Raw genomic sequence first — 23,584 nt, 5'->3', positions numbered from 1 at the left:
GTGCTTTACAGTGGACCTCATTGCATGAAATGTTCTTGAATGGCAGGTAACCTAGTGCCAGTCTAACCAGTCCCATGACCAACTTAGCGTGTTCAGGATTCTTAACATGGTAAGTGCGGTACCAGCCTTTAAATGCTGACCCATGCACATCAGTGTTTGTGGCTTTATTTTTGGCTTCCAACATTCCCTTTAGCAGCAAGTGGCTTTTATTGAAAACAATCCCAGAGGCCTTGCACCGGCCCCAGTCCAGCCGAAATCAAACCCAGTCCAGTCCCAGACCCAGGCGAGTTCTTACCTCTGACCCAGTCCAGTACTCTGGTGACCATGAGGAATTCTCAGTGTGGGCTAAATGAGCAGACTTCAGGAAATGGGGGGCACAGACTAGGCCTGGGGACGGGACTAAACCAGGAAACCCAGTTCAAGGAGGCTGCCGAAGACAACTGCAGAAGGGGTTCCTCCACACAGCTGTGGGCTGAACCCAGAGCAAAGGGCTGGCCTTCTGCTAAGAGCCTCCTACTCTGGAGGGCTCTGTGAACCCTGGACGGCAAAGCTGACTAGATCTGGTGCTCGACCACAAAAAGACCAGAGCTCAGACCACTAGGCACTCACCAACGGGACTCAGAAATAGCAGAAAAAGACAACTCAAACCTGTTTGCAGGGCGACATGTCTGTTTCTCTTTGTCCCCAGGTGCTAACAGAGGTTTGCTTCGGATCTCAATGCTGCCACCAAATCTGTTAAAGAACAAAAGTTCAACTGAGTGAATCTGAAGGCTTAATTACCTTTATTAAGCAATTTATGAGGCAGACAGTATCCCATATGGCAAGTGGAAGGGAGGTCTGAGGAGGTGTACAAAATGGAAGGTTTTTATAGGAAGGATGGTGGGGCAAGAAAGTCTTGAGCAAAAGAAAAGAGAGGATTTTTTCTAGGCAAGGTCACCTTCCCCTGGGGGGAAGGGCCAGGAGGTCTCAGGTGGATGAGACCTCCGCTTCCTTTGTTGGTGGGGGATGAAGGGGGCTCATGTGACAGATCACATCACAGAAGCAGAAAATTCTTGGCTGACCGGGTAAGACAACATTTCTGAGGAAGGCTGAAACTGCAGTTAGGTTAGGGGTGAAGCCTCAGATTGCTGACTTGTCCTAAACGACACCATGTTGGGCCTGTGTTTTTCTTTTTAACAGTTCACAACTGGGCTAACTGTGTGGTCAAGAAGCCTAGCTTTCGGCCTATCTTGGCGTTTGACATAATTTCCTCTCTGAGCTCAATCATCTCTAGCTTTTGGTTGAAAAGTGAAAGAAGTGTGACTTCTGTCACTTGGGCTGTCAGAGGTCACTGAGGGTTTTGCACTGGGCTGATCTCAATACTGTTGTGTCTCACGGAGTAGGGAGGTTGGGGGGGAAGGAGAGAGCTGGGGGCAGAGCTGGGTGTTGGAGCAGTGGAAACACCCACAGCATTTACGGATTAAGTTTGTGGTCTTCTAGGAGCACACTTTGTGGAATCCTGAAACAATCATAACAGCAACCTCAGAAATCGCTCAGATCGCCGTAACAAACACAGTAATGATGGAGAAGTTTCAAACACTGTGAGAATTACCAAAATGTGACAGATAGACAAAGTGAGCAAATGCTGTGGGGAAAATGGCGCCCGCAGACTTGCCTGGTGCAGAGTCACCACAAACCCTCAGTGTGTAAAAAACCAAAACAAAACTGATGGGCCGGCTGGGAAACCGGGGCTCCAAAATGGCGGATCTTCCCGCCAACCCTCTCCAAGATGGCGGACTTTCCCACCACCCTCACTGCGGCCTCCATGTCACTGTCAGGAGATTGAAACTCTCCACCCAGCAGCTTCCAAATTGGGAACTGCCCATCACGGAGGGCCCTCACCCTATACCTTCCGATCCCCAAATATGGATGTGAGCCCATGCCCTACCTTGGCCTGATAAAAGACCCCCGCCAACCCCCTCCCAGTGCGACTTCCCCCACTCCCCTTTCCGGAGTTGAGAAACCTCCCCGAGAGTGCCCACCTCCTCCCAGCGTGACTTTCCTGGCTCCCCTTCTCCTGAACCCTGAAACTTCGCCGGAGATGCCTTTAATAAATCTGGCCTTGCGCCCACTTTGCCTGGTGTTATGTTTACCTCGCCTGCGAAACTTTACAAAAACAACATAGTCTCTAAGAAGTGCAACCAGATAAGGTGTGTGGGTAGGTATCCCAGGGCCCCGTTTTTGTTAAAGACTCCATGTCAGATAGCTACTTGGGAGGCATGCTCTTATGACTCTTCTACTCAAGAACCCACGTTGGCTCCCCTTTGCCTGTCACCTTTGTTTCCATTTTGAATTCCTCACTGAGGCTGCCTGGTTGTAAATCATCCCACTCTAGACCTAATCTACCTCTCAAAACGCACCTCCCTCTGATCCCAAACACCCTTTGATTCAAGCAACTTTGTTTTTCCCTCCTTCCTAGGATTCTGGCCTCAGCATTTTGTTTCTATGATTCTCCTGGTTGGGTTGTTCTCGTTGCACACGCTACCTTTTGTAGATGACAGATGATAGACAGATCGCGATAGGTCAGAGCCTTTAGAGTAAAGCGATCAATGACACCATGTACTCATGCACTCGGCTCCTGAGAAAGACACTTGCCCACCCTGGGCCTGAGTGTTTTGATCTTTAAAACTGAGCTACAAATAATAATTTTCCAGCATTTCTGAGTAGGAGAAAGAACCTAGTTCAGTACCTAGAACACAGAAATACCTCACATTCATCATCTTCTGCCTCTTCTATTAACAATCCCCAAATCTGTGGCTGCAGGAATGTCCTGGCAGGCTCTGTGGGTATCTCTAATTGCTCCAGGCCATATATAATCGTCTCTCTCCTGACAGCTCACAGCACTTTATCTACACTCTCATTTGTTGTCATTCTAGTCCTTCTCGATGCTGACACTTCATCTCCTCAAATTACCTTCCATTTCCCAGCACTAAGTGTGGAGATGGTCCTCCCACTGCCCAGAGCAGTGGTTGGGCAACCTCCACGGCCACCACGGCCTGAAAGGGGGGGACCTGTCTTCTCATTCAAGCTCCATGGCCTGCGTTCATGGAGTCCCCAAACCCACAGCTTACCTGTGTCTTCTCATTCATAAAATGGAATCCATGCTTATGGAACCTGTCTACTTACTGCACACAGTTGCCAAGGCCATGAGATTTAAAAAAAAAAAAAAAAAAAATTGGAAGCATTTAACAAAGAAGTGTATTTTGACATGACCTTCTTTCCGGTATATAGCTCAGGGCTACTGAGGAATGGGAAGCACTGGGCCCTGAGGTGTATTCATGCCATTCTATCCTGGAAAGTAGGAATAATTATGAGCCCTCCCTCCCCGTACAGGAAGAAAACAGAAGCTCAAGATGGTGAGTAATTTCCCAAGATCTACAGCTAAAGAATGCAAATTAACCCCAGAGCTGTTGGGTCTCAATGTCCATAATCATAGGATGCAGAAGAGGAGAGGCTTTAGGCTTAGAAAAAAATAATATTTTACAATTTGGTGAGAGCTCTCACTAAGATGCATTAGTTGTCATGTCTGAACGGCTCTGAAGATATGAACAGGAATACATGACAGATAACCTGGAGGGAAGTGACTTTCTAAGTGTTGAAAATGTCAGGGTGGGGATACAAGCCTAGGGTTCCTCTGCCCTCTATGTGCAAGCTTCCCACAGGGGCTACTATCAGAAATGGTACTGCTGCACCCTAGGCTACCCTAGGCCATTGTGACGTGAGGATTGCTGACTGTTACGTTCCATTTAAACACCACTAACAATCAGATGCAACGCTAATTTCTTTCAGGATGAGTGTCTATTGAGTGTCTACCTATTAGCTAGGTACGTATCTTAGTAGATACACTGATCATCTCTATAACTTATCTCTGTCTACACCCCCATCTACCTGTGGGCAGCTCTGGTTCGGTCACTAACGGAAGCTCTTCCTCTTACCGCTTTGACCACTTTGTGGTGGCTTGAGCGCATCCAGAAAAAAGGGAAGAAAATCAGTTCCGATGCAGGCTATCTTTATAAGCCCTGATTTTAGCGTTTAAAATTCAATGTGATCATTTACCTAAATCATAATTTACTTGATCATAATTTACCTAAAACAGAATGTATCCCTCTTAATGGTACAAGGTGATTATTGACGAATATGTGTTCTAACTATAATGTCATCGGGGTGCAGAACATTTCCGTCCCCTCGGAAGGTGCCCTCCTACTCTGGACGCTCAGTTTCCCTTGTCTCCTCCTTGGGCAGTTAGTGATGGGACTCCCAACATGGTATGTAAGGTTTTCCTACTCTAGAGCTTTATAGAACTGGAGTCCTAAGGTATTTGTTCTTCTGCACATGGTCCTTGCTACGGAGTGGCTCTCTGCTCGGCTTCAGGGACCCATGCTTTCATTTCCACATCCCCAGGGCTAGGTGTCATCCTGGTGGACTTCCTCTCCATGGTGTGCATCACCAGCTAGGGCAGAGACCCTCATGTGAAATCTTCAAGGCATTTCAAAAATAAATACATATAAAAGTGGCAGGGAAGGGTGCCTGGATGTCTCAGTCATTAAGCATCTGCCTTTGGCTCAGGTCATGATCCCAGGATCCTGGGATCGAGCCCCGCATCGGGCTCCCTGCTCGGCAGGAAGCCAGCTTCTCCGGCTCCCACTGCCTCTCCCCCTGCTTGTGTTCCCTCTCTCACTATCTCTCTCCCTGTCAAATAAATATAAATACAATCTTTAAAAAAAAAAAAAAAAGAAGAAGAAGAAGAAGAAAAACTATCCTTTTTTAAAAAATTAAAAAAAAAAAGTGACAGGGAAGCAAAGAACCTACATTCCTGCTTCCTTTCCTGGAACCTTCCCTGCACCCCAAAGTGCATGTGATAAGAAGTAAAGTAAAATCAAAGTGCGCTGAGAAAAAGCCCAGATTAGAACTGCACAGTGAATTTTATTCTAATTAATAGAAACCTAACACTTAGCCTGAAATGCAGGAGCTAAGCTAGTGACTCACATCAAAAGGCAAGTTTGTTTTTAATTATACAAGAGTTTTAGAACAACAGTACCGCCGCTATGAATATTTAATTTACGTATCTCACACATGTGCACACAGCCACACACCCACACACATAAACACAGAGGATATTTTAATAATTCTGGGTACTTATTCTCTCACGATAATAAGGCAATAGAAAGAATGTATATTTAAACTGCTCTGTCAGATGTTCCGAGTCCAGAGCCTGAAGTGTGGTCTCTGTGGTGTCCCTAAAAACAGAGCCATCTGCCGTGGGAGGGCAATAGGAAAGAAAACTTTAATTCTGGTGCTAACAGCTTCCACTCCTAAAAGCAACAGGGCTCTGCAGGAATGTCGCCCATATCTGCAGGCTGGGGCACAGGACACAGGTGTCCATCTTCTCCAAACGCTTCAGAATGGAAGTCTGTGCTGCCTCCCAGAATCCGTGTGCCGCAAACCTGATGCTCAACGTGATGGTAGGAGGAGCTGGGGTCTTTGGAAGCCGATGAGGTCCTGAAGGCAGAGCCCTTACAAGAGAGGCTCCAGACAGACCCTTTGCCTTTTCCGCAAAGTGAGGACGGGGTGGGCGAGCAGTCAGCAGCCTGTGACCCTGAGCGTGGCGCGCACTCAGCCCTGCTGGCCTGGCTGGCCCCTGAGTGCACACTTCCAGCCTCCAGAGCCCTGAGAAATCAATCCCTCTCCTTCAGAAGCATCCCTCTATGGTATTCCGTGCTAACAGCCTGCATGGACTAAGCTGCCAAAGGAGGAGTGACTCTCCCAGATCACACATCCTCCTTCCAAAGGAACAGGAGAGACAGCACTGGGAGTCAAACTCCAAGTGCACTTTTCAGTTCTCCCAGCCCCACTCCCCTCCTTCTCTGACCTCATCAGAGTGCCGGAAAGGAATTCCCCCAAAGATACTCTCCTCCATGTCCATGCAGGCTGGGTTTCGGGGAATTGTTTTTTGTGGGGGCGGTGGCAGGGAGGGAAACAAAACAGGATGTCTGTGCGGGAGCCCTGGGTATTTCTCAACGAGCGCACACACCCTGCTCAAAGGGAAGGTGGGTAAGCTTTCAGTTTCAGATGTGCATGGAGGCTGAGAGAGAAGAGCCATGGCTGGTGAGTGTCCCGCAGGCTGAAAGGGCGTGTCTGGGGGAACAGGGGCCCAGCTGGTCTTTAGGTCTCTGGGACTGTTCCAGTGGGCACAACAGAGGGTGGGGGCCGCTGGGGGGCAGGTGGGAGGGCAAAAGGAGGGCCCGGAGACTCCCTACGACCTGAAGAAAGGCAAGGCCAGAGCCAGGAGGGAACTGGGGGGCTCCGCTGGCATCCTGGGTCTGCTCTGTGTTCCTAGCTGAATGTCAAAGGCTCTGGAGTGATAGAGGGTATAGAAGTGGCCCGGGAAAGGAAATAGGACATCACTTGCATTTTTTTTTTTAAAGATTTTATTTATTTATTAGACAGAGAGAGACAGAGCGAGAGAGGGAACACAAGCAGGGGAAGTGGGAGAGGGAGAAGCAGGCTTTCCGCTGAGCAGGGAGACCGAGGCAGGGATCGATCCCAAGATCCTGACCTGAGAGGAAGGCAGATATGCTTAATGACTGAGCCCCCCAGGCGCCCCTAACTTCATTATTTTCTTGTGTGGAGTTGAGGCAGGTGGGGCACGTGGGGCACGTGGGGACCAGTCCAGGTTTTCAGTTGCGAGTGGCCGGAGAGGACCTCTGTCCTCAGGCTGCTCAGTGAGAGACCAGGGTCAGCGCTGAGGGGGCAGTGAGAGACACAGGGGTCTTCAGGGCTTGAGGGGAGGGATGTCTTTCCAATCTAACCTAAAGCAGGCTACTCCTTGGAGCTGGCGTGAGGGGAATGAGACTGTTTTCATGACTTGAGGAATCCTTGTGCTTCATGTAGACAAGATCCTAAAGGACAGACGGAAGCTGTTTGTCAGCTCAGTGAGCCCTGGGACCCTCAACGGCTTGCTGGATGAGCTCTTAGACAAAAAAGTGCTAAACCAGGAGGAGATGGAGAGAGTGCGATGCGAAAACGCTACCGCGATGGACAAGGCCCGGGCTCTGATCGACTCCGTCACTCGGAAAGGGCCACAGGCCTGCCAGATTCTTATTGCTTTTATTTGCGTGGAGGATTCTTTCCTTGCAGAGAAGCTGGAGCTCTCAGGTAAGGGTCAGCGTACAGAGGGCCCGTGTCCTTGTGCCCAACGTTTGATTTCTTTCTCGCTCAGGTTAGTTTGCAGAGAACTTCCCGGTTCCTGGCCGCAGGGCCCCATTTCTGTATCAGTGGCTGGACCGCAAGTGTTCTGCTTCCTTTTTGCTCCTGGCCCTTTGACCTCAGCAGCCTTCTTCTGATTGAAGCTCTTCTCCCGTTCTGAGTGTGCCGCAGCTCCTTTGTGGGACTTCATGAGGTGGTCTGAGAAGCTTCGTACTCGATTCTCCAGTCACCCTGGTGAAGCACCGACTCTCTCTCTCTCTCTCAGTCTCTCTCTCTTGTTAAAGTCCGGGGCTACCAGGGAACTTTCGTAGTCATCTCACATAAAGACTCGGATACTTTATCTAACATCTCTCCAAAATCTGGCTCTCCAGGAGCAACAAAATATACTTCAGGGACGGTGGAGCCCTGGGAATAAATTCAGGGCCTACAGAAAAGTAAGGGTTTTAAGTGGACACTTCCTTCCGGTTACCTCCTCACATATTCCTCTGAGCAGGAGTGTCCACTAGCGTGGCTCTGGCTGCAGAACGTTCTGTGAGGCCCAGCCCCTGACCTCCAGTCCTTCTAAGAGCCCGAGACCAGCAGAACGGCCCCTTCTGTGGTCACTTAGTCCCTCCACACTCCAGTGGAGTCTAGCCCCTGGTCTCTTCGGCACTTGCCAACGCCATTTAGAAAGCGATGTTCTTTGAAAACAAAAAGCCCTTTTTCCTGGGGATTGGTTGAGGGCTCTGCCTTCCAGGTGACATAGCAAACATTCACAGACAGATGATGAGTTTCTCATGTTTCTTTCAGTAACTTGTTCATTTAACAAATCCCCCCAAATTAAAGACAACCAGTGAATAATGGTCAGGGTCTAGAATACTTTCACAACAGCCAGAGAGCTCACTCTGCCCCCATTCCTCTCCCTGCACAGTCCTGGAGGTGCTTGTCCAACCCACCGGGACACTGCAGCCCGGTGTCCACCTCTCCAGTCGTCACATGATGCCTCCCTGGTCAGGGTCGTCATGGCTTCATCTCTCCCTCATCCGTCTGCCAACTGTTGTAGGTCCACAGGCTGTGACAATGAGATAGCATATTTGGACGCACTTTAATGGGAGAGATCTTTCTAAAAGAAAGTTCTTGATGTAAGAAGACCTACTTCCTATTGCCATAAGAAGGCCTCCTCCAGAGAATGTTCTGGCATTCACTGATGCTTAATGACTCCACCAGTCTAGAGGGGAAGGAGGGGAGAAACTGTAGTGTGCTGCCTTGGCCTTGACACTTTGACTCCCCTCCATTCAGAGGAGGGAAATGGACCATATTTTGTCTATGGAAATCCTGTCTTCAATAAGTACTACAAAATGAAGATCGGGGCGGGGGGCATTTCTCATGTGCTAGCATATGCCAATTCTGAAAGTTTCTGGAGTAAGCTTCTCGGGTGGGTGCTGTCATACTGAGATCCTCATAAGACCTTCAACAAATTTAAATTCAATTTTTGTCCTTAAAATCGACAATCATAAAAGTGACCCAAGAGGATCGATGAACAGGTTTGGTGATTTTATGCATCCAAACACAGTAATTGCAGCTTCCCACTGTTTTTCTCCTCCAGCTATGGCTTCTGCTACCTAGTAGGACGGATGCAGATTATGGAGGTGATGGTCAGGGACCCTGGCATGTGCGTCCCCAGACGGTGGCCTTAGTGGGCGGGAGGAGTAGCGTACTGATCAGAAGCCCATAGATGATTATGAAGACGGTTTGCATGGGTATCCTGGCTTGACCACCTTCCTGTTCAGTGACACTTGGGAAATAAACTTCCCCGACTGAGGGTCGGCCAAGGGTCACCTCATCCTCATTTTCTGCTGTGATAAGTCTTTGCAAAGCTGAGAGTCCATGGGCATGTGCCTGTTCTTTTTCATTTTCTCTCCCAAGTCCAGGCCAGCTCTGAGTTAGACCCTCAACATGGCACGCCCCTGTCAGGCAGCAGCGGTCACCCCAGGAGCCATCTTGAGACAGGAGAATTAAGAGACCTCTTGACCTTTTGCTGTCTCAATACCCCTTCATCTTAGAAAGCAGAAATGAAGAGTCACTTGCAGACATTCCTTTGTTCTGCATCCGGGGGAAATTTCTGGCTTCTCAGTGACCGGTGTGGTTCTAGGAGGCAGGCCTGCAGAAGGTGGGTTCACTAGGGAGGGTCCAACACATCAGGCAAGATTCTCCAGAAACGATAAGCCACCATTTTTATGTTCTGAATCTTTCCTCAGGTCTGCCATCTGGAAATCAGCTTAACTCAGACTCTCAAGTAGCAACTCTTCCTTCACCAGGTAATGGTATTTTCCAAGCAAGAACATTTTTCGAACCTCATCTTTCTTGACATTAATTCTAGGTTCATGGGATGACCCCAGGGTGAGAGGGTGATGGGTTACTCTCATGGATTATCCCAGGCCTTTCTCTCTTCTTAATCCCTGCTTTAGCAGAAGCCATCCCTGTAATTTACTACCACATTCATATGCCCAAATCTAAACGTATTCCAAACCTGACTACCCGTTGGAACTCCACACTTGACTCTTCTAGTGCCTACTGAACACAGGCACTTATGGTTCCCTGCGGGAGCTGAGCTTGTCATCCTTCCCTTCCCTTGCTTCCCCTTCAGTTTCCCCTGTCTTAGTTAATGGCACCACTATCATCCAGTTATTCAGACCAGAAACCTGAAATAGCTTGGGTTTTCTTCTTCCTTACTTCCAACATTCCAGCAGTGGCCAAGCTTACAGATTCCTCTTTCAACTCCAGATTCCGCCCTCCACTTCGCTTTCTGCCTCTCTCAACTCCAGATTCCGCCCTCCACTTCGATTTCTGCCTCTCTCAACTCCAGATTCTGCCCTCCACTTCGATTTCTGCTACTTTATTTCAGAATCCCAGTTCTCACAGTGGCCTATGGTTCTTCAGCTGTAACTCTTACTATGTTTGTCTTGTCATTAAAGAATTAAATCTATCCTTTTCTTGCACTGGACTTTAAACTTTATGAGGAAATTAGACACATCTGATTTATTTGGAGGTGAGATCCCATCACTGTAGTTGACTCAGTGTCATGCAATAAATGTTTGTTAAAATACTATTTCACTGCATAATCTCATCAAAATTGCTAGTGGGCTAGGCCATGAGAAAAACATCTGACATATGTCAACTGTGTTACAGATCTTGCTCTATGGACTGTTTATAGAGGAATGAATAAGACAAACAAGGTTCCTGCTTTGACTGATCCCATAAAAATACATGAAACACAAAGAATAGGTATTTAAGGATTTCTACCATCAAATTAAAGCTAGTCAAAAATGTGGGGATGGAAATGACACTACACACAACCATATCAGCTAGATGATCCCAAACAGTAGTAAGTTAACCTGGTGTTAACTTAATCTACCTTACTGAAAGATGAGTCATCAGATGATTTTTCAATTAAGAATTCTTATTGAGATAAGAACTTAAAATATTAGAACTCTAGATATGTTCACTCATTTATTCATTAATTTATACATTCAGCAAGCATATATGTGTTTATAAGTATTTTAAGCACAAAGATGTGGGAATGAGATGTGGGTACAAAGATGAGGATTCAAAGACATTGTGCTTTTACCAAGGAGATTCAATATAAAAGAAAGAAAAGATCCTAGCATCTAGTGGAAAAAATGTACAGTTTTAGGCAATAACATGGCCTTTCCTTGGAGCATATATTACAAAAGGATCATCATCACCGTGAGAAAGAGAAATATGAAAGCAGTAGGTGGCCAGGAAGTTAGTATTAGGCCCAGTGTCCCAGAAGAAAGATGAGAAGCTCCTCCCAGAAATCTTCAGTGGGGATGAATTATTAAAACATGGCCCAGTGTGAATTCGATGGGTCCAGAGAACTCAATGGAGATGATGAAAGAAAATGTACTTCATGGGGCAGATGACGAAAGAGTCAGAAGGCCTTTGCAGGGGTATCTCCCATCATGTAGAACTTTCTAGAGACAGGGCAAAACTCTTTAAGTTGTGCCTATAGTTGAAAGAGTGTTTGTATTTCTGACAGAAGACAAACACAACAAAAACCCATTTAAGATTTTGGAAACCGTGGGCAAAGAACTCATTACTGGTGTTTTGCATGGCTTGTTGGAAAAAGATGTTCTGAAACTGGAGAAAGCAGAAAAGAAAAAAAATTTTATGATGCTAAACCTGAAGACAAGCCTCGGGTCTTTCTGAACTCTGTGCGACAGAAATGGCAGGAGGCAGGTCAAGCCCTTGTCCAAACTTTCATTAATACGGACAAATATTCCACCAGTGTAAAAGGTAAACTGAAATCACTTAATGATGGGTGTCTCAAATTTTCCAGATTCTACTTAACTCCAAGGCCCCTCCAGGGTCCTTCATAATCCCACCATCTTTCCATTACTAACATATAATTTTTACTAAACTGGTCATCATCCTCTGAGAGGCCACCTTCCCTTTTGTGGGAGGGGACCCACTTCCCAGTTAGCTAGGAAGTTAGGTCCCTCTGCTTCCGTTACTTATAGAAGAGCTCTTTGTGGACTCTGGGGAGTAAAGGATATCTGCACGTGAACCCAGATTCTGCCCCTGTAGACACTCCATGATTTCATTCCAGCTTCTTCATCTGCCTGGGCATCAGTCTCAGCATCTGTGACGTAGTGACAGTTCTGGTAACTTTTTCACAGGCTGGGGACATCATGGCAGGCACAGCGGACAACTCTGAAGACAGTAGCCCTCATCCAGAACTCTCCTCTGAGCTCCAGACACACTTAGCTCTAGCTGCACAACCAACGTTTCCAGCCGAAGACTCCACTGACTTCACAAACTTAAACAGAGTTAAACCCTTGATTCCCCCCATCAGATCTGTTCTGCTTCTAACCCCTTTCTATCTCAGTGGACAGGATGATAATCCAGCAAGTCTCTCTATAGAGAGCACAAGTGTTTTCTTCACGAGGGAAGAGTAGCTCTCGGCAGAGTACAGACCACACGGGAGGCCGGGAAGAAACACAGGATGAACACGACACATAACGAACAGGCACCCAGGAAATATTAGTTCTCACAAGTATTACTTCACTTCTAATGTTTAGATCTTTCTAGTGCTTACTCATTCCCGTGTGTCACAAAAACATGATCAGGAGAACAGCTGTCAAGTGCCCAATCTATTAAAACTCTTGAAGACTTCTGACCTAGATTGAATTATAAATATTACTAGAACCTAAATAGCCTCTAAGCCAAGTTCACCAGTGGCAGACTTGATCCGCTACGGAGGTTAAGCTCAAACCCTAGCCCTGAAATCTCAGAGCTGATCAATAATAATAACTATAATAATAAACAATAATAAACAAAAGGCAATAGAAAACTCTAGCTATCTCACTGTACCAAATACGCTTTTTCAACGAGTCCCTCATGGGGAAGGGGTGCTCTGTCCACCAGGACACACGTGCTGGTCGGAGAGATCTCCAATATGATGACCTCGGCTCTGTTCTCATTAATACATGAGCTGGTCCTTATGCAGGCTTATCATTTCCTCTTAAATCGGGGATGGAATGGAGACAATTTTGATAAAAAAAAAATCAGAGATCACTCAGCAAATGGGAATTGAAACTGAAGTCATAGGAGCTTCGAATAATCTGAAGCCCCCAGGAATCACCATGAACATCAAACTGATGCTATCTGCTATCTGCTATCGGCAGAGTCTGAGGTGGCACCCAAAGCCCGGGAAGCTGGGGGAGCTGGGCTACTGGCATACAGAAAGACCTTGGCTGGGCCTCCTGGACATGGATATCATTCGGATTCATTTCATTTAACAAACTCATATACGTACATATGATGCAATGGGCACTGTTAGTCTGAGGAATAGCTATTTGGACACCACCTGGCCAAGAGAGATGGCTTTGTCTTACATTGCACCAGTCTCTTCCTTTTTGTATCACTTTAAGGGGTTTCTTGAGCATTTCATTAAGTAATAGAGAAGAAAGTTAAAATTTTTATCTGAACTCTGAATTCTCTCATTTCCTCCTGTGCACCTCCAGGCGAATGGAACCCCCTTTGGGCAGCAGGCTGCACTACAACACGTATTATGTTGTACAGAGGGACTCATTTTCATGCTAACTTTACTACTAAATGTGAGATAGAAATCCTATCTGATCCCCAATTTTATCTGCAAATGCAGTATCTGTACCCAGATACAAGATGGTCATTAGGAACTGATGCTTATTAATTAGGATGTTCACCAATCCTGGAAACAGAGGTGACTTCTGCTGGGAAAACGTACCCTCTGACCAGAGACTAGCCCAGGACCCTGGACGACCTCGCATTGGTGGAATCTTCTGGAAAACAAAGGGAGAGCACATGTATCTGTTTAAGAAATGTTCAGAACATCTAGCTTCCTTAAGGACTTACAATCTGCTACATCTACAGAGGTTGCGTTTTTATCATTCAGTGTAGAAAGACATTTATCACAAGAATATGATTTAAAAACTAATGGAAACGAATGAAATAAGAAAAAAGTGTAAAATATGAAAACTGAAAATTTTATACAAGATAACATTGCTTTTGTCGTTTAAGTAAAAGACTTCTTGGTTGGCTTGTGTCACTGAGCATGAAAATTTATTCCTCTAATGGACAAACCCCTTGTTACATTAGCTCTTGGCAAACTGCTCAGTTCTGTCTATGAAGTGCTCTTCCTCATTCCTCCAAGGGCGGGCTCAGAACTTTCCAGGCTTCTTGCATAGTCTCAGTTAAGAGAGGCCAAGCAGGGCCTGATAGTCCTACATTTCTCCAGGGATTAGGTCAGGATGGGTCAGAGACAAACTTCTCCACATGGTAGGAGGGATTTTCTCACATTGGAAAACACAGGTTGAAAACTGTGCTGGTTGGTTCACATGCGGGGGGCAAGGACACCCAGAGTATGTTAGGGTCCCTGACAGACAACCATCTGTTCAACCCTGGAACGTAGGGCTGGTTACTAGAGTCTCTCCTTTAAGTCACTGACCTTGCAGCTGGGTGAGGAGCCACCACGGCCTGTCTCCTCCATGAAGGTCACAAGTGCACACAGTTGGAGATTCCGCTCCACACGTGTGTGGGTGTCTGTCTGTGCCACGTGAGGTGGGAGTAGACTCAGGATTGTACTCTCTCCGACAGCAGAGCTGCCAGCCACACCCGGTGACTCCGGGCTGGAGCCATGACCAAGTAACACATGCTGAGAGGATGTGATTTTGCATCCTAGTAATTAATTACCCCTATTAATTAATTTCACTGGTTTCTTTTTCGTTTCTGACCATGGACATGACAAAATTTTGAATGGCACATGTGGCTCAGTCTCATTTCTAAGGGACGGCACTCCAGTAAATCTTAACTCAGACGGTTCTTGCTCAGAGACCACAGAAGGTCCACATGGACAAACCAGAACCCCAGAGTAAAACCACTGGAAAAATCAAACTGTTTTTGCTGAATATAGAAAGGCTAAATCTGACCCCAAATCATGAAAGTATTTTCCTCAGAATTATCAGAAACCTACACTTGCATTTTCAGGGGGATCTGCTTCCTCTACTAAATCTTCCTGTTCTTTCCTACTCAAAATACACCTCCTTACACTAGAAGTTGGACATAATTATAAGCCCTACACGCTGAGAGATCTTCCCATCATCTCCCTCCTCTGTCAGTATCCTTAAGTGAAAATTGGGTCCCAAAGGCAGATATACTAATTGATGATTCATGCTATATCCTGCAGCTTTTGAGGATACCATGCCTGGGCCACCTGAACCAGAAGAACCTCCCAATACGCTCAAGCTTTGTCCTCATGAAGAATTCATGAAACTCTCTAAAAAGAAGGCTGCAGAGGTGCTGTGCTCGGTCCATGACATCGAGAATAAGAGAGAAACAACTGTTTCCACCATACAACTTCTTAAAACACTGATGGCAGAGTTGGGGAGTGAGGACAGTGGCAATCTTATCCTTAGATGCTCTGAGCAAGGAGGAAATCATGTGGACCTCACACAGACTCTGATTCTCTTTCAACCGCACGACAGAATGCAGATGTTTCATCTTGTTCATTTATTTGTTCTCGAATCTATTTGTGATTTAGGACAACTTTAGCTGTCATTACCGAAGTGAAGTATTTATGAGAGAATATGGCTGAGTAATGGTTGTTTGCATTCTAGTTGAAAAGCCTAGACATGAAGCATTTTCTAAAATATAATTAAAGTCTGCATAGCATTGTATGTTGATGTGTTTTTAAGAAAAAAAAAGTACCAAAATAATAATGTTACCAAGGAAGAAAGACCACTCATGTATTCATTTCTAGTGGGAGCCAGTGGCAAGCGTCTCCTGGCTTCTACAGAATTGTATCTGAATCTTGAATGTGAAGACAGACTTGACTAGGTGGAGAAGAGAGAGGAGGAGAGGGTAGGAAGTATTCTAGTCTCCTGAAGATTCTTAAGGAACCATCCCAGCTCTATACTGGGTCCTGCTGTTAAGGGCTCTTAAAAGATAACTTACCTCCCATCTGCACTTCTTACTACCGGCAACTCAATCCATTACGAAGAGATGGGAGAGCAGGGTCTTCTGGTACAGGATAGAGGACTGGGCGGCTCACGGAGCCCTTAGTGCAGTAACAGTGACCAGCAGATGAGGGTTTCAAAGGAGCCTGAGGTAAATCGAACTCACCGTATGTCTGTTTCCTGCAGATCTACCCAATAAAGGAGAGAAACGATCGTACTCGGCTGGCTCTCATCATATGCAATATAGAGTTCGATCATCTTCCACCCAGGAATGGGGCCGAAACTGACATTGAAGGGATGAAGAACCTGCTGGAAGGCCTCGGCTACAGTGTGGACGTGAAACAGAAACTCACTGCTGAGGTTGGGGCCCCCCACCCGCTCCTAAGTGTATATTCAACGCACATCCTACTATGAACATGTTAGCTTCAGCATGTTAGGCAAACACCTTGACATCCTTATGTGTGTTTGTGTGTTGAAGACATGGAAGTAAGAAACAGGGAGAAATTTATGTCTTTTTTGAGCTCTAATATCCTCAGTTCCATAACTGGGCAAAGTGGCTGGCATGTGTATCTAGACAATCCTCAGTTCCAAAGCGGGATGATTAGGAGTCTGTCCTAGCAGTCCCTGGAAATCCTAGTGTGATGTCAGTGTCATGGGAGTGTACTCACCATTACGTGCCGAGTCCCAGCTGTGTCCCAGGGGCTTTTCCTGGCATTGGGCACAGGTCTGTGAACGAGATGGGCAGCTCCCAGCTCCAGTGCTCTGGTCTTGCTTGGTGTGGGATGATCGTACTGTAAGCAAAACAGAATGTGTCACAGATTTGGTACGTCTCTGGAAGAGTGAAAAGAAAGTTAAAAATAAGTAAAGAGAAAAAAGAACAAGGAAACATGAGAGCAAACTAGTGAGTGGGGAATCCCAGCAAAACTGATGTTAGATGGGCTCTTCGGGGAGTTAATGTGGAAGCGGACCCATGAGTCTGGGGAACCGCACGCCCTGGATAGCTGGGGATGACCTATGTTCTGGATCTGAGGGGAAGCCACACAGGAGCCGTACAGAAACACCAGGGCGGCTGGAACCTAGGGGAGGCGAGGCACGGTGAGAGAGGAATATTTGTACATCAGAGGTTTGATTTTATTCTAAGCACAGTGGGAACGGTTTTACAAGGGAACTGGGAGGACGCATTTATGACACAAGGCTCCTATCGAGTACTGAGAGACGGAAAGGAAAAAGTATGTAAGTGACAAAAAGTGACCATAAAATGTATGAAGAGGACAGTTGATATATCGCCATCAGGACTGGAAAGTTCTATCCACTGCTCCATTGTAGAAAGAAAACCCGTCCTGGAGCAAGCAGTGCCTGAAGGCGTAGTGAGTGGGGCGTTCTGGACGATTCTTACGCTGCTGCTTGTGATAAGCAGGAGGTGAGACCAACTGAAATGCTTCTCCTAGCAAAGTAAGATCTGGTGGTTTTTTCCAGGGTATGGAGTCAGAGCTGCGGGCCTTCGCCTCCCGCCCAGAGCACAAGTCCTCGGACAGCACGTTCCTTGTGCTCATGTCTCACGGCATCCTGAGCGGAATCTGTGGGACGGCGTTCAGCTCGAAAAATCAGGACGTGCTGCCTTATGACACCATCTTCCAGATCTTCAACAACGTCAACTGCCTCAACCTCAGGGACAAACCCAAGGTCATCATCATCCAGGCCTGCAGGGGTGGTGAGTTCTAAGAGGGAAACCCCAGAGGTCAAGCCGGTGTCTGCTGAGAACAATGATGTGTGCTTTGCTTCTAGAGGAGACGATCTTAGACCCCATTCGGGGCAAACAAACTAGACTGAATTAGCAGGAAACTTGCCCTAAGGGGCTGATGGGCATCTGTCCCATCAGCGGACACATTTCTGTTCAACTCAAGAACACCACTAGCATTCCTAAATAGAAGTTAAACACAAATATTCAAATCCTGGAACAAAATGATCTTAATGAGGGCTTTCCTTGTTAACATTTTACATTTTGACAATCTCTGGCTTGAGAAGAATTTCCTTTGAGAGTGAGCATAGGATGTACTAGCGGTGTCTTTTTTCCTCAGGCATATTGGAAGGGAAATGAGTAGGAAGGTGCAGGAACAACAACAACAAAAAAACCCCAAAAAGCAAAAAAACTTTTCTCCTGACTTCCAACTGTCCTTTTGCTTTGTGGAGCAGTGTTTGGGGGGAAAAGGAAACAAACATAACTTAGCTTAAAAAATGTAACTATGCTCTCTGAAATTAGGCAAATAAGGCTTTAACTTCTGTTGTCTTCCTCGCAAACGGGCCCTTCCAGTTTTGTGATGCTGTCAGCACTAACTGGCACGTTGCTGAAGGACCCTAGAGAAGGGTGGAGCGCTGTGTGTGTGTGCGTGAGTCTAACTGGTTGGAATAACTGCTTGACAACAAAGTTGTGGGCAATTGCTCTCGTCATCCCGAGAGGCACACGGTGTGAAGAAATGTGATGTCTCCACAGAAAATCTTGGGGAAGCGTGGGTCAGTGACTCGAAAGCGGCCTCCGCCGGCAGCTTTTCCCATCAACCTCTGCTCCTGGAGAGCGACGCCATCCACAGGGTCCACGTGGAGAAGGACTTCGTTGCTTTCTGCTCCTCGACCCCACGTATGTGTCTTTCCAGGGCACACAGGGATTTGTGGGCCTGAGGGGACCTCTTAACGATTCTAGAAAATCAAAACAGGCTCCGTGCAGCAATGATCCGAGGCAAATTTTATGTGTTGTCGATATTGTTTAAATCTTGTCTCATCTGTTCTATGGAGACGAAGATTATGTTTTTTCCCTTTACTTTCTAAGATCGTACTTTTATTATAAGGGTTGTGCTTTTGAGTCAAAGGTACACCAAACATTAAAACAACCTAATGCAAGGACCCTCCTTTCCCATACACCACTTTAAAACAAATGACTGATTCCTTTTTCTACTAAATCCATTCAACAGTTTGAGAAGAGTTTTTCTGGATCCTGGGACTGGCTGCTCTTTCTCAGAGGATCATGCAAGCCTTCCACCACACGCCCCAGCCCAGTGTGGATGCCCCTCCCCCTTTTTTTTTTCCTTAAAGATTTTATTTATTTATTTAACAGACAGAGATCACAAGTAGGCAGAGAGGCAGGCAGAGAGAGAGGGGGAAGGAGGCTCCCCGCTGAGCAGAGAGCCCAATGCGGGGCTCAATCCCAGGACCCTGAGATCATGACCTGAGCTGAAGGCAGAGGCTTTAACCCACTGAGCCACCCAGGCACCCCCATGGATGCCCCCTTTAAAACAAGTAGAAAATGATACCTTGGGGCATATTTGATGTACTAACAGTAGAGCAGTGTTTAGTTCTTGACCTCTACGTAATCATCTGAAGAAGCCTTACATTTGGGTGTTTCTAAGTTGCAAATTTTTATTTTCAGTCTTTTTAAACCACTTTATAGAAATATGACTGACATCTGCTAGGACTTCATGAGTTTGGAGATAAGAATATATCTGTGAAGCTATCATCATAATCCATGCCATGAACGTATCCATCCCCTCCAAAAGTTTCTTTTTGGTCTGTTCACCTATTTTGTTGATGACACTGTGAAAGACAGCACGGTAATTAGTCTGTAAATGGCCACCTGTGTAAATGTGGTGACAGTCTTGAATCCTTCTGAGCTTCTAGCCTTTCCTCTGTAAACTGGGATAATTCCAATTATCTCTCAGACCTCTTTTGGAAGCCAAGTGGATGAACAGAGGGCACAGAGTTAAAAGTCAGTCAGTCCTAACAATACAATAGGACTACTGGGTCATCTTTTGCAGTTCTGATGGGCTGCCCTGCTAGTTCAACCTCTGCTAGCTTTTCGTTTGTCTATTTGCTTCCTGTCTGTGGAAAAATGAGTTAACGTAGGGTTATAGCTGCTTCACCTAAACACACCGAGATAACTACCAAGCTATGCTTTAGAAAAACTGTAAACAGAGGAAGAGTGAAGGCCATAGCCTTCATAGATAATGTATGATGTACACCTCCTCTCTTCATAGATAATGTATCCTGGAGACATGTCACAAAGGGATCTCTCTTCATTGTACAACTCATCACATGCTTCCAAAAATACTCTTGGTGTAATCACCTAATAGAAGTATTTCAGAAGGTAAGCTTGTCTTTCCTCTTCTAGTCATTTGTCTGTTCAGGAAGCCTTTGCCAGGTGACAATGTTGGAACTGGTCAGGCAAACACAAGTGGAATGGGACCTGGTTCCTGTCATCTAGGTGTTTAAAACCTGATTTAGAAAAAAAAAAAAGAAAAACATCAGTGCACTATAACAAGAGATCAAACTATAAAAGAAATAATATAAAATATAAGTTTGTATGTCATGGGGTATAAGTTCTTAAGTTTCAAAGAGTGGGAGGTATTTGCATTAATTTTCATTGTTTACTTTATTAAATAAATATGGACTGGCTGGCATATTTGTGGACTCTCTCCCGGGGACAAAGGGGTGAAGGAGACACGTGTGACCTTAAGGTTCTGTAGCAGGTACACTGCTTGTGAGACACATGGTCACTGAACAAGTAGGCCAACAAACAAATGTGTGGTTATGGATTGTGATGGGATCTGTAAAGAAAAGTCTGAGGACATGTGAATGGGGTGGTCCAGAAGGGGAGACCTGATGCTGCTTCCCCAGTTCTGGACACTCCTTAGTGGCCCCCTTTCTCTGTTTACTTTTCTCCGTGGCTCTTCCCTCCATGCACTTAGTATATATATTTATAGGCTCATTTTTTTTTTTTAAATCTGTATTTATTAACTCAAATGTGAACTTACGAAAGCGGGGATTTGCTAAATGTGACATTCAGGCACATAGGAATTAATATCCATTGCATGAATAAATGCTTGAATAAATAAATAGATGTTATCCCCTTTTTTAGGGAACAAGGGATTGCTATTAAGAACATAGAAAATTGTGGTTGTGTTTTCAAAAAGATAGAGAACAGTTACACTCTTCTGGAAGAAGAAAGCAATACCACGAGTAAACTGGAGAAGTCAGCAGCATGACATGAGTTGGGGTCTCTAAATAGGAACTTAGCAAGTTAAGTCCTTTGGATGAGTAGGATTTGGACATTGCGCTCAGAAGGGCATTTCCAGGAAAGACTAGAAATAATCGATCTAGGTTCAGCAGGATCTCATTGATCAGCCCGTGGCAGGGATATGAAAGTTACTCAGTGTTCTGGACTTAAGAACAAAATCCTGGGATTTGAGTCTCACTAAATTGAGGAGTTAACCCTGGTAGACATAGAAAGTAGAGAATTCTCAAGATCCAGTTCTCATGAAGCGACCCCAGGGGAAAACTAATTGTCAGATCACAAACAGAAAGCAGGAAATAGAGTTTGAAAGGGCTTGGATTAGGCATAAAGTGTTTGAGAAAAAGGACATATTCTGACACCGGGTATCACTTTTAAGAGGTAGGGCAGCACTGGCAAAGAGTCTGAGTGTGCATGGGGCTGGCCGCATCAACCCTAGGAGCACCCTGAATTCCCAGAATTTTCTGGCTCATGGTGAAAAATTTTTCCTGAGAATTCATAAGAGGCATCATCTAGCCCCTCTTCTTGTTTTTAGGTACAACAATCATTTGAAAAACCAGATGTCAGAGCCCAGATGCCCACCATTGAACGAAGTTCTCTGACAAGACCTTTCTATCTCTTCCCTGGCAATTGAAAACGGTAAGTGCCGAGAGCTGTTGGCAGGTGGAGTAAATGGGAAAGTAATATTGGTGGTGAAGTCCAATGACTAAATGGCGGCTGACAGCTTAGTTGGTCCCATTAGTGTTCCTGGTTGATGTAGTTTGGCGGTTAGTTGCTGTTTTTTACTCTACTTCTGTGCATCTGAATCCTACCTCCACCTCCACAATCGAGCCATTGGTTAGTTGAGCGAAACCAAGTCAGGAAGTAATGAACTGTGCAGGACACAGCATAGCAATTATTAAAATAGAAATGTCCTCATGTTTCCACTGACTTACATTCATCTCTCTCATTCCCTCCCTTGCCCACTCCTCCCACATGCCGAGTTCCCACACATTGCCTCAGATCCTGAGAACACGGGAAACACAGGAGCAGGGAGAGAGCAGGACTTTGGTCCTCTGAGTGCACATGCATCACGTTGCCGCTCTGAGCGACCACTGCCAGACGGTACAAAAGCTACCCCGTGTGGAGGCAGACTCCAGTTCCGTACCACTCCCACGGAGCGGATCTCACCCTCGGAGTGTGCTCTCACAACTGCACATGCTGCGCACGAACCCCCTGAGCACCCACCGCCACACGTAGGAGTATTGTTGTTATTATTATTTTTGGTCAAAATATTTTAGAATGGGTACGCCAAGGTTAGACCCCAAATTATTTCACTGACTCACAGCTGCTTTATATTATAAGCAATTATGAGTCTGCCTCTCAGAAACATCACTTAAATTCTGTTTTATCGTGAGGTTGACCACAGTGGTTCAGTGTGTGCCCCTGCCATCTCCCGCCCCTGGTTTCTGACACGGTCCCGGCACAGTTGCCCAGATACTTCAGTGTAACAGCTGCTAAGGCCTAATGAGTCCAAGAGAACTACACGGAGGGACTGGCTTATTTACGGGACTCGTATATATCTGGCACTGACTATGTTCCAGGTTCTGATCCAGATGCTGGCAATATACCAGGCAACAAAGCAAGTGGAGTCCTTGCTCTGAGAAGCGCGCTCGAGCAAGGGGAGACAGACTCTAACCACACAGGAAACAGATCCTGCATTAAGAGGGAGAAGAGCTAAGAGAAATGGCGGAGGTTAAAGAGCCCCAGAGGGAGGGTGCTGTCAGGCTACAGATAGATTAATTTAGGCAGAATTTTCTTCAAGTGATAAAATGGTACAGTCAGAACAAGGAATGGACAGGTTGTGTGTGTGTGTTGGGGGGGGACCTTGTGGTACCTGTTGGGGAAAAATTGTCCCACCTCAGGGAATAGCAAGTATAAACACCCTGAGGCAGAAACGAGCCTCACATGTCTACAGAAGTGCCAAGAGGCAGCAACCTGGGGGAGAATGAGATTAGGGAAAATGGCAGAGACAAATTCAGAAAAGTGGTGGGAAGCGTTCACGTGGACCTTGGTGGTCATGTGGTAAAGATTTTAAATGTTTTATCCTGAGTGAGACAGAGAGGACGTTTCAAGTGCTCTTACGTATGGAAATGACATAATCAGGGGCCTGGGTGGCTAAGTGGGTTAAAGCCTCTGCCTTTGGCTCAGGTCATGATCTCAGGGTCCTGGGATCAAGCCCCGAACCAGCCTCTCTCCTCAGCAGGGAGCCTGCTTCCCCCACTCCTTCTGCCTGTCTGCCTCCTTGTGATCTCTCCATCAAATAAATAAAATCTTTAAAAAGGAAAAAAAAAAAAAAAGAAAGAAACGACATAATCTAGTAACAGAGATTTTGCAAAGATCACCTGGAGTACTTTTGGGTGAGTAGCCGACAAGAGTCACAACTATAAGCCAAAGGAAGTGGCAAAAGCCACCCAGATGAGGATGGGAATGGAACCGTGAGAAGAGACAGACTGAGGTCTTTCCGGGTTTGCTGTCTTGACATTCTGCCCTTTTTCTCTCCTTCAGGCCATCGCAGGCAGTGCAGCCCGTCTTGACCAACTTCGAAAAGTACCTTGACCAAAGCATGCTCATGTGACCTTTTGTATTTCAATAAAAAAGAAAACAAATGAACTGTCTTTTACATCCTCTAGCAGAGAATAGGATTTCCGTTAAAATGGTGGCTGAATGGAAATCAGGTGGAAGATGTGAGCTGGATTTTCCAGCTTTATGACTCAGAGGGTGTGTGCACTTCCTGGGGGAACAT

At 46.0% G+C, this 23,584-nt stretch overlaps 1 protein-coding gene across 1 annotated transcript; it reads left to right on the top strand.

Annotated features, from left to right (window-relative positions):
• The first annotated feature begins 5,989 nt into the window (after nt 1-5,989).
• On the top strand, nt 5,990-23,448 carry LOC125078537 (caspase-13-like). Its single transcript, XM_047691436.1, is given in 12 exon segments — nt 5,990-6,144; nt 6,931-7,194; nt 9,483-9,542; nt 11,285-11,403; nt 11,406-11,541; nt 14,972-15,081; nt 15,927-16,100; nt 17,217-17,451; nt 18,232-18,375; nt 19,766-19,875; nt 21,335-21,438; nt 23,347-23,448. Coding segments are annotated over 11 exon segments (1,458 nt in total). The 5' UTR covers nt 5,990-6,137; the 3' UTR covers nt 21,434-21,438; nt 23,347-23,448.
• The last annotated feature ends 136 nt before the right edge of the window (nt 23,449-23,584 follow it).

This window comes from Lutra lutra, chromosome 10 (genome assembly GCF_902655055.1).
Source record: "Lutra lutra chromosome 10, mLutLut1.2, whole genome shotgun sequence".
NCBI classification, from domain to species: domain Eukaryota; kingdom Metazoa; phylum Chordata; class Mammalia; order Carnivora; family Mustelidae; genus Lutra; species Lutra lutra.
This window is presented reverse-complemented; position numbering and strand designations above follow the sequence as displayed.